General features: G+C 35.2%; 1 protein-coding gene across 1 annotated transcript; it reads right to left on the reverse strand.

The window, feature by feature from the left end:
* Positions 7,041-7,841, reverse strand: LOC104707144 (ethylene-responsive transcription factor RAP2-9). Its single transcript, XM_010423425.2, has one exon. It carries the CDS (start codon positions 7,761-7,763, stop codon positions 7,308-7,310), a length of 456 nt encoding a protein of 151 aa, XP_010421727.1. The 5' UTR covers positions 7,764-7,841; the 3' UTR covers positions 7,041-7,307.

Raw genomic sequence — 15,170 nt, forward strand, 5'->3', positions numbered from 1 at the left:
GTACATGGTTTGGAACTCTATTATCATTGAGCTGGTCATTTCCATTATGACCAGCAGGAGGAGGAGGGTTGTTGTCCATAGCTTATCTTGCTAACCGGCGATTCTCTCGCTCAAAACGGTAGATGTCGTCAACACGCTCTATCAAGTCTGCTTGGCCTTGACTTCTCAAGTTCATACACCTTGCAAAAGAGAATGCAAAACACCAAAGCAAAAAAAGTAAGTAACAATGTAAAGTAAATGAATAGGCTCAAGCAAAGTTGAAATCCTAATGGTCAAATTGAATGTAAACGGGCAACAGCGCCAAATTGATGTAGTACTTTTTACTTCAATTAAATTATCAATCCACAATTTGTATTAATCAACTCACTAAGAATGCACAAAGATGCTTAATCTAAACTTAAACAGGAATAGGTTCTTTTGTAACAATCTTAACTAACTAACTGATTCAAAGAAAGAAAAGAAAACAATTCAAACAATGCAAACTCAAAGAAACATGACACAACTAAAAACAGATTTAAAATCAAGACTAAACAAGTGAACCTTGGGCAAGATAATTGACTTGGGGGATAGCTAACAAAACACCCTAATCATCAATTTCCATTGGCTAGGAATGCAAAGCTCTTGAATAGTTTGGTTCAGGAATTTCATCAAACACCTTCTGGGCATGGAAATCCTAATGTCTAAATTCAAGCTTGATCAAAGGTATCTAGCATTATTAACACTAAACAAGATAGGAAACACATAAGTAAAGCGTTAGACATCAAAGCTAAATCATCTATCTCCCTAATCTACCTAGCCCAAAGTTCTATTGATCTACTCAATCATCATCATGATCACACAAAGGAAAGAGTTTGATCTTTGTGAAATCATAATAAGAGATTTGAAGAAGAAATTGCTATTAAAAACTTAGAAGTATTCAATCCTTCAACAAACCAAGAGTAAGAAAGCTTAATAACCCTAAAAAGCTGTTAAACAAAAGATAAAACAAAGAACAATCTCCCCTTAATAGGGTTAGAGTATTTATAGGAAAATAAAACGGAACCCGGGTCAACCCAAAACAAACTGGGTCAAACCCGGATCAAAACTAAAACAAGTGTGGATTTAGGCGGCTACGGGGACGGCTTGACCGATTGGTGAGGTCGCGTGGCTCCATCGGCCACCACTTGGCCGATTGGATTGGCCGTGTGTGTCTCCTGATCGTCGCCTATGTGGGTTCAAGCGGGCAAGACTTTGACCGATTGAGGGTGGCCGATGGCTTCACGCGGGTAAGGTTTGGCCGCTGGAGGTGGCCAATGGCGTCAAGCGGGCAAGGTTTGGCCGCGGGAAGTGGCCGCATGTGGCTCCTGATCTTGACGTCGAGGAGTGGCATCGGGCAGGGTTTGGCCGATGGGAGATGGCCGATTGGGTCAACCGGGGAGGCTTTGACCGATGACCTAGGCCGGTGATGCTCCCTGATCTTGTGCCATTTCTCCACTTCACTCTTCTTTGCATTTTTGCACCAAAACAAGTCCAAATGATCCAAATGTGATGGGATTACTCCAAGAACCTGAGAGATAACACACTAGATGCACATGCTCCTAAAACAACCTAGAATGACAAGATTATGCAACAAAACTATGCAAAAACAAGGCTTAAAACCCAACAAAAACACAAGATATCAATATCTTAGTGTTCACTAATGGTGAAACTTGATTGTGTTCCTTCTGAACATCAATACGTACTGGTGCATTACAAGCTAGTATGTACGATTTTGTTACTCTCTTTGGGTCAGCAAAGGAATCTGGCAATTGATTAGCTAGCTTCTGTAAATGAATAATCTTTTGAACCTCTGCATCACATGCTAGAGTTCGAGGATCTTGCAAATTTAAGGATGTTTTATTCCATGTTAATTCTTTAACCAGCTTGCTTGTCTCTCCGCCCAACATAGGAAATTCGGATTCTGTAAATTGACAGTCCGCGTAATCTCCTGTAGTTGGCTCAAGATACTTAATAATGGTGGGAGACTCATATCCAACATATATTCCCATCCTCCTTTGAGGTCCCATCTTAGTTCTCTGTGGTGGAGCAATCGGTACATAAACGGCACACCCAAATATTTTGAGATGGGATATGTCTGGCTCATGACCCGTTAATAGTTGGGATGGTGAATACTTATGTTCACTAGATGGCCTAATGCGTATAAGCTCTGCTGCATGTAATACTGTGTGTCCCCAAGACGACACAGGAAGCTTCGACCTCATTAGCAATGGCCGAGCAATCAATTGAATACGTTTAATGAAGGATTCAGCTAATCCGTTATGTGTATGAACATGTTCCACAGGATGTTCCACACTCACCCCCATGGACATACAATATTCATTAAACGCTTGGGATGTAAATTCACCAGCATTGTCTAGACGTATAGTCTTAAGTGGAAAATCTGGAAAGTGTGCTCTTAGTCTTATAACTTGAGCCAACAGCCTAGCAAATGCTATGTTCCTTGTGGATAGCAAACAAACATGCGACCATCTGGTCGATGCATCAATAAGGACCATAAAGTACCTAAACGTCCCATAAGGTGGGTGTATAGGTCCACATATGTCCCCTTGTATCCTTTCCAGAAAATGCAAAGTTTCTTTATGTACTTTTGCTGGTGATGGCCTTATAATAAGTTTCCCTTGTGCACATGCTACACACGTGAAATTCTTAGGGATAACTTTTCTCTCTTTAAGAGTGTGCCCATTTGAATTCATAATAAGCTTACGCATCATGTTAGAACCCGGATGGCCAAGCCGGTCATGCCATAGAGTGAACTGTTTATTAAACATTTTATTCTTTGCCTAGTTAGATTCTATCATGTTAATCTTAGCATGGTAAAGACCAGTGGCTAGTGCATGTATAGTCTCTAGGACTTTCTTATGTCCTTGTACAATTTCAGTAATGTATAGAAATTCTTTATCTCCTTCACCCTTTGTTTCAACATGGTAACCATTCAATCGAATGTCCTTAAAGCTCAATAAGCTTCTCTTAAAGCTGGGTGAGTACAAGGCATCACTTAGTTCAAGATGTGTGCCATTAGGTAATAATATATGAGCCTGGCCGTAGCCCTCTATAAGGCTTGCTATACCCGCAATTGTACTAACATTGGCATTTTTTATTATGAAATTAATAAAGTATCTCTTATCCTTCAAGATTGTGTGGCTGGATCCACTATCCACCACAAGTTCACTTTTGTCCTCAGCCATTTCTATAATGACAATAATTTTTGTTTTGAACAATATATTGCAGGAAATGAAATAACTTTGAATTTAAACCAAATAATCATTCAACAAAATAATCCAATCAAATGCAAAAACATAAAGCATAGAAATTAAACCAAAACAACATTTTTGAGTTCACGTCCTTTCCTAAACAATCGGAGGTCTCATGATCAAATAGATCATCCTTCTCATGGTCAAAATCATCTTCACCATCGAGATGAACCAGGTTGACCTCTGGATTTTTCTTCAAGCTCTCTTGATAGAGATCAACAAAATGCTTAGGAGTTATGCAATTCTTAAACCAATTGTTCTCTAAACCACATCTATGGCAAGTGGACTTGGTCTTTGGTTGTGGCTTGAATGCCCCACGGCCTCTACCCCGACCACGGCCGAAACCGGATTGGTTACCACGACCTTGACCACCAAACTTATGTCCTTGGTAAGTGCCACGACCAAAACCACCATGTCCTCCACGGCCACGGCCACTCTTGTCCCTATGGACATAGTTAGCCTCCTTGGTCTCCTTTGGCTCTTTAGGCTCTTGAGGATTTTTCTTTGCTAAATCAACCTTGTGAGCTTATGGTAATGGGGCTGTACCAGGAGGTCTCATTGCACTATTCATCATCAATAGATCATTGTTCTACTCAGCTAGCAGCAAATACGAGATTAGGTCTGCATAGGTTTTAAACCCCTTTTCACGGTACTGTTGCTGAAGCAGTATGTTGTGAAAAGTAGAGAATGTCTTCTCTAGCAGCTCCTTCTCGGTCACCTCAGTACCACACAACCTAAGGATTGAGACAATCTTAAAAAGCTCTGAGTTATACTCATCCACGGATTTGTAGTCCTGGATCCTTAGGTTTTTCCAATCAAATTGGGCCTTTGGTAGGAGCACCGTCTTTTGGTGTCCATATCTGCTTTTCAGCTCTGTCCAAAGGTCAAGTGGATCCTCTATGGTGAGGTACTGATTCTTGAGACTCTCAGCAAAGTGATGGCGCATATGCATAATGGCCTTGTACTTTTGCTTATCAGATGGTTCATAACCTTCCTCAATGCACTCAAATAAATCCTTTGACTTCAGCATGATCTTTGTGTCCAATGCCCATTGCAGGTAATTGTCTCCAGAGGCATTCAAGGCAACATAGTCAAGATTGTTAAGCCTTGCCATCTGCATAATACAGAAATAGAGAACCGTTCATTAGCATGCGGTATTATGAGACCGATCCATGCAATCACTTAATAGGACATGCAGTAATGAGACCGAACCATGCCAAATACATAGGGTCATGCGGTAATGAGACCGAACCATGCCCAACACTTTCACTCAAAATTTGTGGTTTAATCATGCATGCAAGACAACAAACCTAGATAGATACTAGCATNATCATTGTTCTACTCAGCTAGCAGCAAATACGAGATTAGGTCTGCATAGGTTTTAAACCCCTTTTCACGGTACTGTTGCTGAAGCAGTATGTTGTGAAAAGTAGAGAATGTCTTCTCTAGCAGCTCCTTCTCGGTCACCTCAGTACCACACAACCTAAGGATTGAGACAATCTTAAAAAGCTCTGAGTTATACTCATCCACGGATTTGTAGTCCTGGATCCTTAGGTTTTTCCAATCAAATTGGGCCTTTGGTAGGAGCACCGTCTTTTGGTGTCCATATCTGCTTTTCAGCTCTGTCCAAAGGTCAAGTGGATCCTCTATGGTGAGGTACTGATTCTTGAGACTCTCAGCAAAGTGATGGCGCATATGCATAATGGCCTTGTACTTTTGCTTATCAGATGGTTCATAACCTTCCTCAATGCACTCAAATAAATCCTTTGACTTCAGCATGATCTTTGTGTCCAATGCCCATTGCAGGTAATTGTCTCCAGAGGCATTCAAGGCAACATAGTCAAGATTGTTAAGCCTTGCCATCTGCATAATACAGAAATAGAGAACCGTTCATTAGCATGCGGTATTATGAGACCGATCCATGCAATCACTTAATAGGACATGCAGTAATGAGACCGAACCATGCCAAATACATAGGGTCATGCGGTAATGAGACCGAACCATGCCCAACACTTTCACTCAAAATTTGTGGTTTAATCATGCATGCAAGACAACAAACCTAGATAGATACTAGCATGCAACAATTTCCTTTTTCTTAAATAGTTTTGAGTTTTAGAAATTTTCCTTTTTACTAGATTGGATTTCCTTTTTCGTAAGATTAGATAACAACAAATTTTTTTAGGAAATATTTCTTAAACCTTTAAGATAATGATTATAATTAATTTAGAAGTTATCCTAATTTCTTTTATGCAAACATATAAAATTTCCGATTCTAATATCTTAGTTTTAGAGTTTGAATTTCTCAAACACCTAAATCGGATATAATCCTTAGAACAATTAGATTAATTTCTTCTATGAATTTCGGATTTAATTGTTTAGTTCTAGGGTTCTTATGCAACAAACAAACAATCAAACAACCCTAAACTTTTAATCATAAGGAATTCGAATTTTAGAATTTGGTTCTAAGGTTTCAAGCAATCAAACAATCAACCGGATTTTAATCTTGATATAGTTGTGTATGGTTCAATTCACAATCAATCTAGCAACCCTAAACATTCGATTTTAAAGTTTTACAGTTTAGGGATTTGAAAGCTTATAAACTTGTTTGTTTGATTGTGTACTTATAAGTTTTAGGGTTCAATAGTTTTAAGATCAGGTTCGATTATATGTGTCCTAATAGGTATGATATTACCTTAACACCAATAGGGGTTGACCGGTTTTGATCTGGGAGCTAAAGACCTCATATTTTCTCTTGATCACGAACCACGAACCTCGATCTGGTACTCGACAACGAACCGGTCACAAACAGGATCATGAACGGCGCCCTTTTCTCGAACAAAGACTAGTCACAAACAGGGGTTGATCGTGAGCTAGTATGGGAAGTAGGGTTTGGGGAATAACAAAAGAGGAGAGGCGGCGGTTTAGGGTTTATAGAGTTTTACTCAGCTGGATCTTTAGAACGATCGTGTTGATAACGTGTTATGGAACTAGAAAATTTGATGGTGTAAATCTCTTGTCTTATTATTAGAATCGAATAGAGGTTACAATATATATAGCAATATCAAAGGCTACAACCAAAACCAACTAGGCAATAGTAAATAGGCCATGGGCCATCGGTCATGGGCTTACACATCAAGACACATAACGGGCCGGTTATGGAAGCCCACTCCAAATGTTTTACAACACAAAATATATATATATATATATATATATATATATATTAATTTTTCTTTCTCTTCTTATTTCTACACAAATTATACCCTTTAATAGTTTAATTAATGTAAAAATATCCCCTCCTAATCTCTATATAGTTTTTTAAAACTGTATTTTGGCACAGTTTCAGCAAAGTTGCGATGTAAAACAATATTATTTTTTTAATAAATTTTATATTTTATTCAAAAAAAATTTCAAAATGTTCTAAAAATATTTTTAAAAATTTAGAAAATTTCATAAATATTTAGATCGAATCTGCGAATCTGAATTTCCTCATCGCTGCTTTGTCATTGCAGATATATTTTCTATCTTGTTTAACACTTCTACATTGTGTCTATGTGGATTACAAGCCCGCTGCTACTATTTTGTTTTACCCTATTTTTAAGTCTATAAGTCCCGTCGGAGCAGCAACATCCATCAGACAACCCAAATTTGACCAATTATCATACCACAATGAGGTGAGTGCGGCTCCGTTCACAAATTGTTACTTATTATGGTTTACACCACAACCAATATCACTAAAAACACCTGCTACAGTATCCAACTTAACATCAATCGTCCGATATTATTTGGACAATTCTCGTAAATACTATGCTAATGACGATTTTATAATCATTGGTTATTAGCATTTTTTTCGTTTATGTTTGTTTTTTAGGATCCATGTTATGAAAAGATTACTATGCTCAAAGAAAAAGAAGAAAAGAAAAAGCATTTATCAACTATAGTATGCCTCGTATGAATCAGAGCCTCTGGTTGACTCTGTCTCCAGGCAATCTCCAACCTATAAACTACCAAACTGTTAAATTACAATCCATATGCGTCTGGCAACTTATTCATGTCCAGTTTCTCCACCTTAGTATTCTCTGACCGGAGTTCCGCGTCAACTCTAGCTCCCACCTCAGCCGCCTTCTGCCGTATCAACGTTGCAGACATGTCTCCTCCTACGCCTTCACCGCCGTTTCTGTCCTGAAAGACATGTTCGGGGAAATTGAGTCTTGCAGAAGGACCACGTAAGTAAAACACGGCGGTGTCGTAAGCGCGTGCGGCAGCAACCGCGGTTTTGTAGGAACCAAGCCAGATCCGTGTTCGTTTGTTTGGCTCCCTTATCTCAGCCACCCACTTCCCCCACTTCCTCATCCTTATACCTTTATATCGCTTCTCCTGGGGGCTCATTGGATTTCTCTTCGGCTTCTCGTTCATGACGAGTCCTTCTTTCACCATAGGAAAGTCTTGTTTTCGTTTGTATTCAATCTCAATCATACCCTCAATTTAACCAAACGTGACATGTCTACGTGTGTAATATATAAAGAGAGAAGATTACAATTACAGTACATAGGCGGCTAAAGATATATATGCCTTACGTGGCAGCGCCGCCACTCTTTTTCTTCCTCAAATATTAAGTAAGCCGACATTAATCATAACCCTCTTTTACTAACTTAACGAAAGAATTATTGTTTGACTTTTAGTGTTTGGTTAAAAGGATTATGCATTGAATGTTTATATTGGAGTTTTATTAAGCGGCTGAGAAACGGCTGTGTGGCGAAAATAAGGTATTCCCATGAAGCAACTTGTCGACATTTGGCCCACCAACGTGGCATGGCAGCCTACTCTTACGGCATCCACTATGCGACATATTTTCTTTCTATCTTCACTTTTGTTTTGTCTTTGCATCCACTACTTTGATTTTTTAGTCCGTCAAACATATTTGCTCCTCGGTCTAGTGCAATTTTTATTAAAAAACCAAATTTTAATAAAACTCCAAATATACTTTTTAACGGATAATTCTTGAATTCACTTCTAAAAATGAACCTCTTTTATTCATATCTTTCATTTTTAAAAAACAAATTTTAATTAAGGAAACAAATTATATAAATCAGTCAATTTTAAATTTTTTAGTTTTAATATTATATTACGGTTTTTAATTAATACATCTAAATTCTAACTATTTTTTTTATAAATTCAAACCGACATATAATTTTGTTTATAAAATCTAAACTTTAACCACTCTTTTATAAACCCAAACCAACATATAATTTTATTTAATCGTAAAATCTAAACTTTAAACACTATTTTATAAACTCAAATCGACATTTGTTTAATTGTAAAATCTAAACCCTAACCACTCTTTTACAAACCCAAACCGACATATAATTTCGTTTAATTGTAAAAATCTAAATCTTAACCACTTTTTTGTAAATCTAAACCGACATATAATTTTGTTTAATTGTAAAATCTAAATCTTGACCATTCTTTTATAAACCCAAACCGACATATAATTTTTAAAATTATAAATTTAAACTCTAATCCTTTTTTATAAATCCAAACCATCATAATTTTCTTAATAAGAGATTTACATAATTTGTTTCCTTAATTTATTTTGTATTTTATTTTAATTTTGATTTATTTTTAAAATTATGATTTAACATGATATATTATTGTATTCTGATTGGTTAATCAAGAGAGGGTGAAAGAAAGTGATTCACCCTTAAAGATGTGCTGAAGAATTTTTCTTTTTCCAAACCTAGATGAACTACGTTGTTAGGTTCTTATATATGTGTTTATAAAATCAAACTCCCCAAAAAACGATTTGTCAATTCTACCAAGGTTAAGGTACACACCTATAGTCTCTTAACGTTTCTCTGCAGAACTCTTTTTTTTTTTCCTGCATAACTTTTTCCGCAGAATTACTTAAATGATATGCAGTATATGCTAGCCTCTCTTTAAACCATTAATCCTCGTTTACTGTCTCTAATACTTTTTCTGCTTCATATTAAGTGTCGTTTAAAGATTTTTCATACATACCTATTTTATCTTTTATAAATATATTATACAATTTTTTCTATTAGTCAATATATTAAATTAGTAGAGATAAAATTAAAAAATTTATCAAACATCTATACTGAAAATAGAAAATGACACTTACTTTAAAATAAAGTTTTCAGTCTAAAATGATACTTAATATGAAATAGAAAGAATATTATTCTTTAAAACAAAATTAGATTCGGATCCGCATGTACTTGCGAGATTAATTTCAAAAATTAAGATTATTATCAGGTTTGCAATATAGTACGTATGTGAGGGATAATGTTCATAAGCATATTTTTTAACGAATATTAGTAAAATTTCTAATCCAAACTCATATCAATATAGCATTTGATAAGGTTTTGTCTTTTTAGACGAAAGAATGATCATATATGTTCTTTTTAGATGCAAAGTATAAACAACTACAATTAAAAAAAGTTAGACAAAAATAGAATGTTTATATCTCGAAAAAACACCCGTCACGTCCCATATATGTCATGTTTATTATATTTCATGACCGTGATTTTAATAATACTTTATCCATTTGTGATTGTATATTTTAGTCCAATAGATAAAGAAATAGGTAGAAGATTTAGATAGGATACTCGTATTTCATGTACTTTTTGTTTAGATATGTATTTTTTACAAATTAGTGGCATTATACAATTTTTTTTTTCTTAAAATTATCTATCAAATTGGAAAAAATCTGTCATAATGATTAAAATTGCTAAACTCGATAACCTAAATTGTATAGCGTGGCAAACCCACATTGATAGGCTTACCTTGTAATAGTTGTGCTATTTATTTTTGTATTGACCAAAATGACTTTTTGTAATTTTTTCCTAAAACTATATTCAATGGTATTACATGTAATAATAGAGACTTGATTTTTTCCGGGTTGTGCCTATATCCGGGTAAGTATTCCCGCCTGTCACGCGGGTGACCCAGGTTCGATCTCCGGCAACGGCGCCAAATTGAAACTTGATTTTTTTGTGTGTGGTGGATGATGGTAGAGATGATGAATGATGGATGCAAGGTGTTTCAATTACCCTTATGTAGTTGTAGCATAAAGGATGTCAAAGCATAATGAGTGTGAAGCAAGCAATCAGGATGTGAATACTTATCTAAGTCAAGCCAAATATGATGAATGATTTTTACTAACAACCTAATGATGATTATGAAATGCAGAATGTAAAGCTACTAAGACAGAATACTAAATGCAAAGTAAACAATAAAACAAAGCAGTAATGATACTAAACAGGAACAGAAATTATACTAATGCAAGACAAGTAATGAAACAGGATTAAACAGAAATGAATTGGATGCAACAGAAATGAAACTAGAATGAAACAGGAAATGACACAGATATGATGCAGAACATAAACAAGAACTCTGGGATGAGCTCGAGCAAGCACTCGATCGGATGTGCGATCGAGTGGGTGGTCGAGTTGACAAGCGAATGAACAGAAACAGAGCAAATAATGAAAACAGAGCAAACATCAAGCAATTAACAATACTCAAACAGGGAAATCAATAAACAAAAAAAGGTCCTAAGGATGGATTCATGGGCTGGACTCAAGCTATGGTTATCTAAATTGGTCAACAAACCTCAATCAACAATGAGCTATCTCTAGACAATGATCTTCTAATACATGTTAATCCATTCTCGTGACAATAACAATCAAGCCAAGATACTTCTTAGACCTAGTTCTTACTAGCTATTACATATCAAAGCAGGCATTAAACAACCAGATCATCAATGTCAAAAACCACACTAAACATCTAATCTCTTAGCATGCTTCATGATAATCTCTAGTATTAGCCTTATCTAACAACTTAGACATTGGTGTGATGCTAAGAAGCTTAAGATCTACCCTTACCCTCTCAGTATAAGAATAACATAGAGTGTATCTAACCCAGAAGAGATATTAAGCAATCAATCTTGACCAATCTAAACAACCATAACCCTTATCCATCCTAATCCATCCTCAAGATCCTAAACCACTACTCACAATCACAAAACATGATGAACAAAGTCATAAACCCAAAAATCAATGAAACTTGCATTATTAGAAAGATGAGATGAAGATCTACAATATTAAAGAAGAAATCAAACTCAAATTCTTAATACTTAGAAAGTTATGGAACCAACAAGTATCAAAGATTTCTTAAAAATATGCAAAAGTGGCTAGAGAATCTAAAACAAAAGAAAGCAAAAAGTAGATAATACCCAAAAGGGGTAAATACTAGGTTTTCAGATTTTATCTCTCAGTGGCCTTTGGTGGCTGCAGGGTACAAGCCTTTATATAGGAGAGGGGGAGAAAGCCTAAAAGTATCTAGAAGACAAAATGGAGGGTCGTCGGTCAACTCGACCAGGTGCTCGGTCGAGTGCTTGGTCGAGTGGCCTCTTCTTCTGCTTCTTCCAGCCGATCGAGTCCTTCTCCGCACACGGTCAAGTGTCTGGTAGAGTGGGCAGTCGAGTGGACTTCCGAGCTTGGTTTCTTCTGCTCTAACTCCTTGATCTTCTTCACTTTGATAGCTCAAATCCTTCTCAATATCCTTCCACGCTCATTAGGATCCAAATTCACCTGTTTATGCAAGAAACTATGCAAATGCAATGCAATTCTACTCTAATGCATAAACAGTCCTAAAGCTACTCAATAATGGCTAAATGTGTACTTATAAATCATGCAAAAGATGTGAATATACTAAGGTAAAACATGGTGAAATATATGAACATCAATAGACTAGGTAGTAATCCATGCTACAGAACGGGACAAAATATTTTGTATAAATTTTGAATTCATATAATGATTAAAATTATATTAACACGAGTGCTATAGCACATGTGCGTTAATTTTCATTTAAATTAAAAACAAATTCCTGTCTCATCCTCTCATTTAAGGTTCCGTCCCATCCTTTCATTTCCCAGTCCCGTTCCATCCTCTCATTTCCCAACTCATCCCCTCTCGTCCCGTCTCATTGTTGGATATACTTCGATGACTTGAAGTCCAAGATATCATTAACAAGCTGGTTAATGACAAGATAGGCTAAAAGGAAAAGTTCCAATTGTATTAGGATTAGGAAAAGAGAAGTTTTCCATTATCAAAATAGGAATAACAAAGTTGTGTTATGACTATAAATATCTTTGATTGAGTTGTGATCAAAGGTATGAGAGATCGAGAGCTTTGGTGTTTAGTTTTGAGTTATTTTCTAAACATAATAAAGAGAGTTATTCTTTATTCAAGCTTTCTAGATCTCATACTCATCCTATCTAATCTTGTCTTGTCTCATCCAGTCTCTTTCCATCTCGTCCCATATCCATCAGAATCTTTTGTCTTATGTTCGTTCTCTTTTAAATAATTACTCGTTAGACAATATTTATTAAAAGAGACTGGGTAAGAAATTTAGACGGGATACCAGAGTGCTCCATTAATTTTTTTTATTTAGTTAGTTGAGATTATCCAAAATTTTCAAAGTGTCGTATAGTCAATCTTTATCCAAATTAGTAAAAGCTTGATACTTGAATTTATCTACCTATATTTTTTGATTTTGTACTTTAATCTAAAAATTATGTTCCCTTTTTTAAAAAAAATTATTCAATATATTATTTTTCATTATTCGAATTTACCCGTTTCAGTTTACATATACTGGAATGTTCACAAAATTTAATTATTATCTTTAAAGTATATATACTTAATTAGTAAATTAAATTACTTCAAAAAAACACTGGTAAAACATATATTTAGTCAAATAATAAACCCTTTTCGGTTGGAAAATTTTAATTATATAGTAGTAGTATTTTTCCATAAAAATTAGTTTGCAAGTCTATTATGGTGTTTTGTAAATATTGTGGTATATATGTAAAATACCGCAATCCATACCAAAAATAAACATGATCATCATCTTCATCAGCTGGAAAATATACTATTTTTTGCAATCCATCCATAATAATCAAAGACAGCCCGTGTTTGTTGAAAATATTAAAGTAATTTTGTTACAGGGTGTTAAATCTCGTCCAGTCTCATCTCATCCCATCCCGTCTCGATCCATCCCATTAGAAATTTTATGTCCCATAACCATTTTATTTTAAATAATTATCAATAGAATAATGTTATTAATAAATTTTGGCTAAGAAATTTAGATGAAATGCATGTATTCTCCATTTGTATGTTTAATTTATATCGTTAGTAGAAATTATAAAAAGATAGATTAAGAGGTAGTAAAAATTTCTACCTAGTTATAATTTCTACCTAGTTACTCCGATTTTTTTACAGTAAATTAGTTTTTGAGTTGTATGGAGATTTTGTATATTCGTTTAAAAAAAATAAAGTAACTCTTTTTAATAATTAAAAAATGAGATTGCGGATGAAAATGAATAATTGGTTTACCATAATCTGCAATTTCACAAGTTCAGCTAGAATTCTGTTAAACTTTGTAACCATCAAACCAATTAAAAACACCAAAAAATTTATGAACCGGATGACCTAAATATAGTTGTCAAGCAGGTTAAACCCATATGCTATGTCTTCCCTATAATAGATTACATTGTTGTAAAATACGGATGGTGGATCTTCCATAACCGGCCCATACATGTCCTAGTGTGTAAGGCCCATGGCCGAAGGCCCATTGCCTACTTCCTATCTCTAGTCGGTTTTGTACTAAGGGTTTATCTATCCCTATATATATGTAACATTCGATTGAGTCAATGATATAATATAAGAAGATTAAATCTACTTCGAGTTTCTCTAGTTTACAACACGTTATCAGCACGACTTGTTCTAAAAGTCCAACTGAGAAAAACCCTAAAAAAAAAAAAAAAAAAAAAAAANAACCGCCGCTCATCCTCTCTTGTTCGTTGGAAGCTCAACGATTGTTCAAACCCGTGACCAGTTCGTGATTAGTTCCTGTTCGGAGATCAGTTCGTGTTCGTGAGCAACCTGTGTTTGTGATCAACTTAAGTTTGTGGCCAAGCTTGTTAAATTCGAGGTCTTTAGCTCCCAGATCAATCCAGTCAACCCCAAAAGGTGTTAAGGTAAACGATCAATCCTTATAAGAACACATGTATCGAATCTGGACTTAAACCCTATAAGAACTATAAAATCTACAAGTAAACAACCAACAAATAAATCCCTAAGCTTTGATTTCCTAAAACCCTAAAAACCCTAAAACTTTAAAATTCGGTTGCTTGAGGTTTAGGATTGCTTAGATTGATTGCAATTGAACTGATCATGATATGTTTAAAATCTGATTGTTATTGCTTGTTTACTTGTTTGCATGAGACCCTTAGAACCTAAATCCTAAAATCGAATAGAGAAAATATTAATCTGTTTTGTTCTAAGTTTAAATCCGATTGTTCTTGGTTGTTTTTTTAAAATTAAAACCCTAAAATCAATCCTTGAAATCGGAAATCCTAGAGAGTTTTGTCTCATTGAAATTTTGTCATTATCCTGTTTAAAGAAAAAGGAAAATTTAAGAAAAGGGAAATCTTATCTAAGAAAAAGAAAAATTGTTAAAACCTGAAATTATGTGCATATTTCCTGTTCATACTATAATTTGTCTAGGATTATATTTTCATGCAAGTTAAGCCACAAAATTAAGAATAAAGGCAAGGCATGTTTCGGTCTCAAATACCGCATGGCCTAAAGTTTACATTGATGGCATGTTTTGGTCTCATATACTACATGGCCTAAGAGTAAAATAAATGCATGGTTCGGTCTCAAATACCGCATGCTAATGATCAGATGCATGTCTTGTATTGTGTAGATGGCAAAGCTAAACAATCTCCAATATGCTGCCCTTAATGTCTCTAGAGACAATTACTTACAATGGGCATTGTTCACTAAGATCAACCTGAAATCAAAA

The sequence above is a fragment of the Camelina sativa genome, chromosome 8 (genome assembly GCF_000633955.1).
Source record: "Camelina sativa cultivar DH55 chromosome 8, Cs, whole genome shotgun sequence".
Classification (NCBI taxonomy): domain Eukaryota; kingdom Viridiplantae; phylum Streptophyta; class Magnoliopsida; order Brassicales; family Brassicaceae; genus Camelina; species Camelina sativa.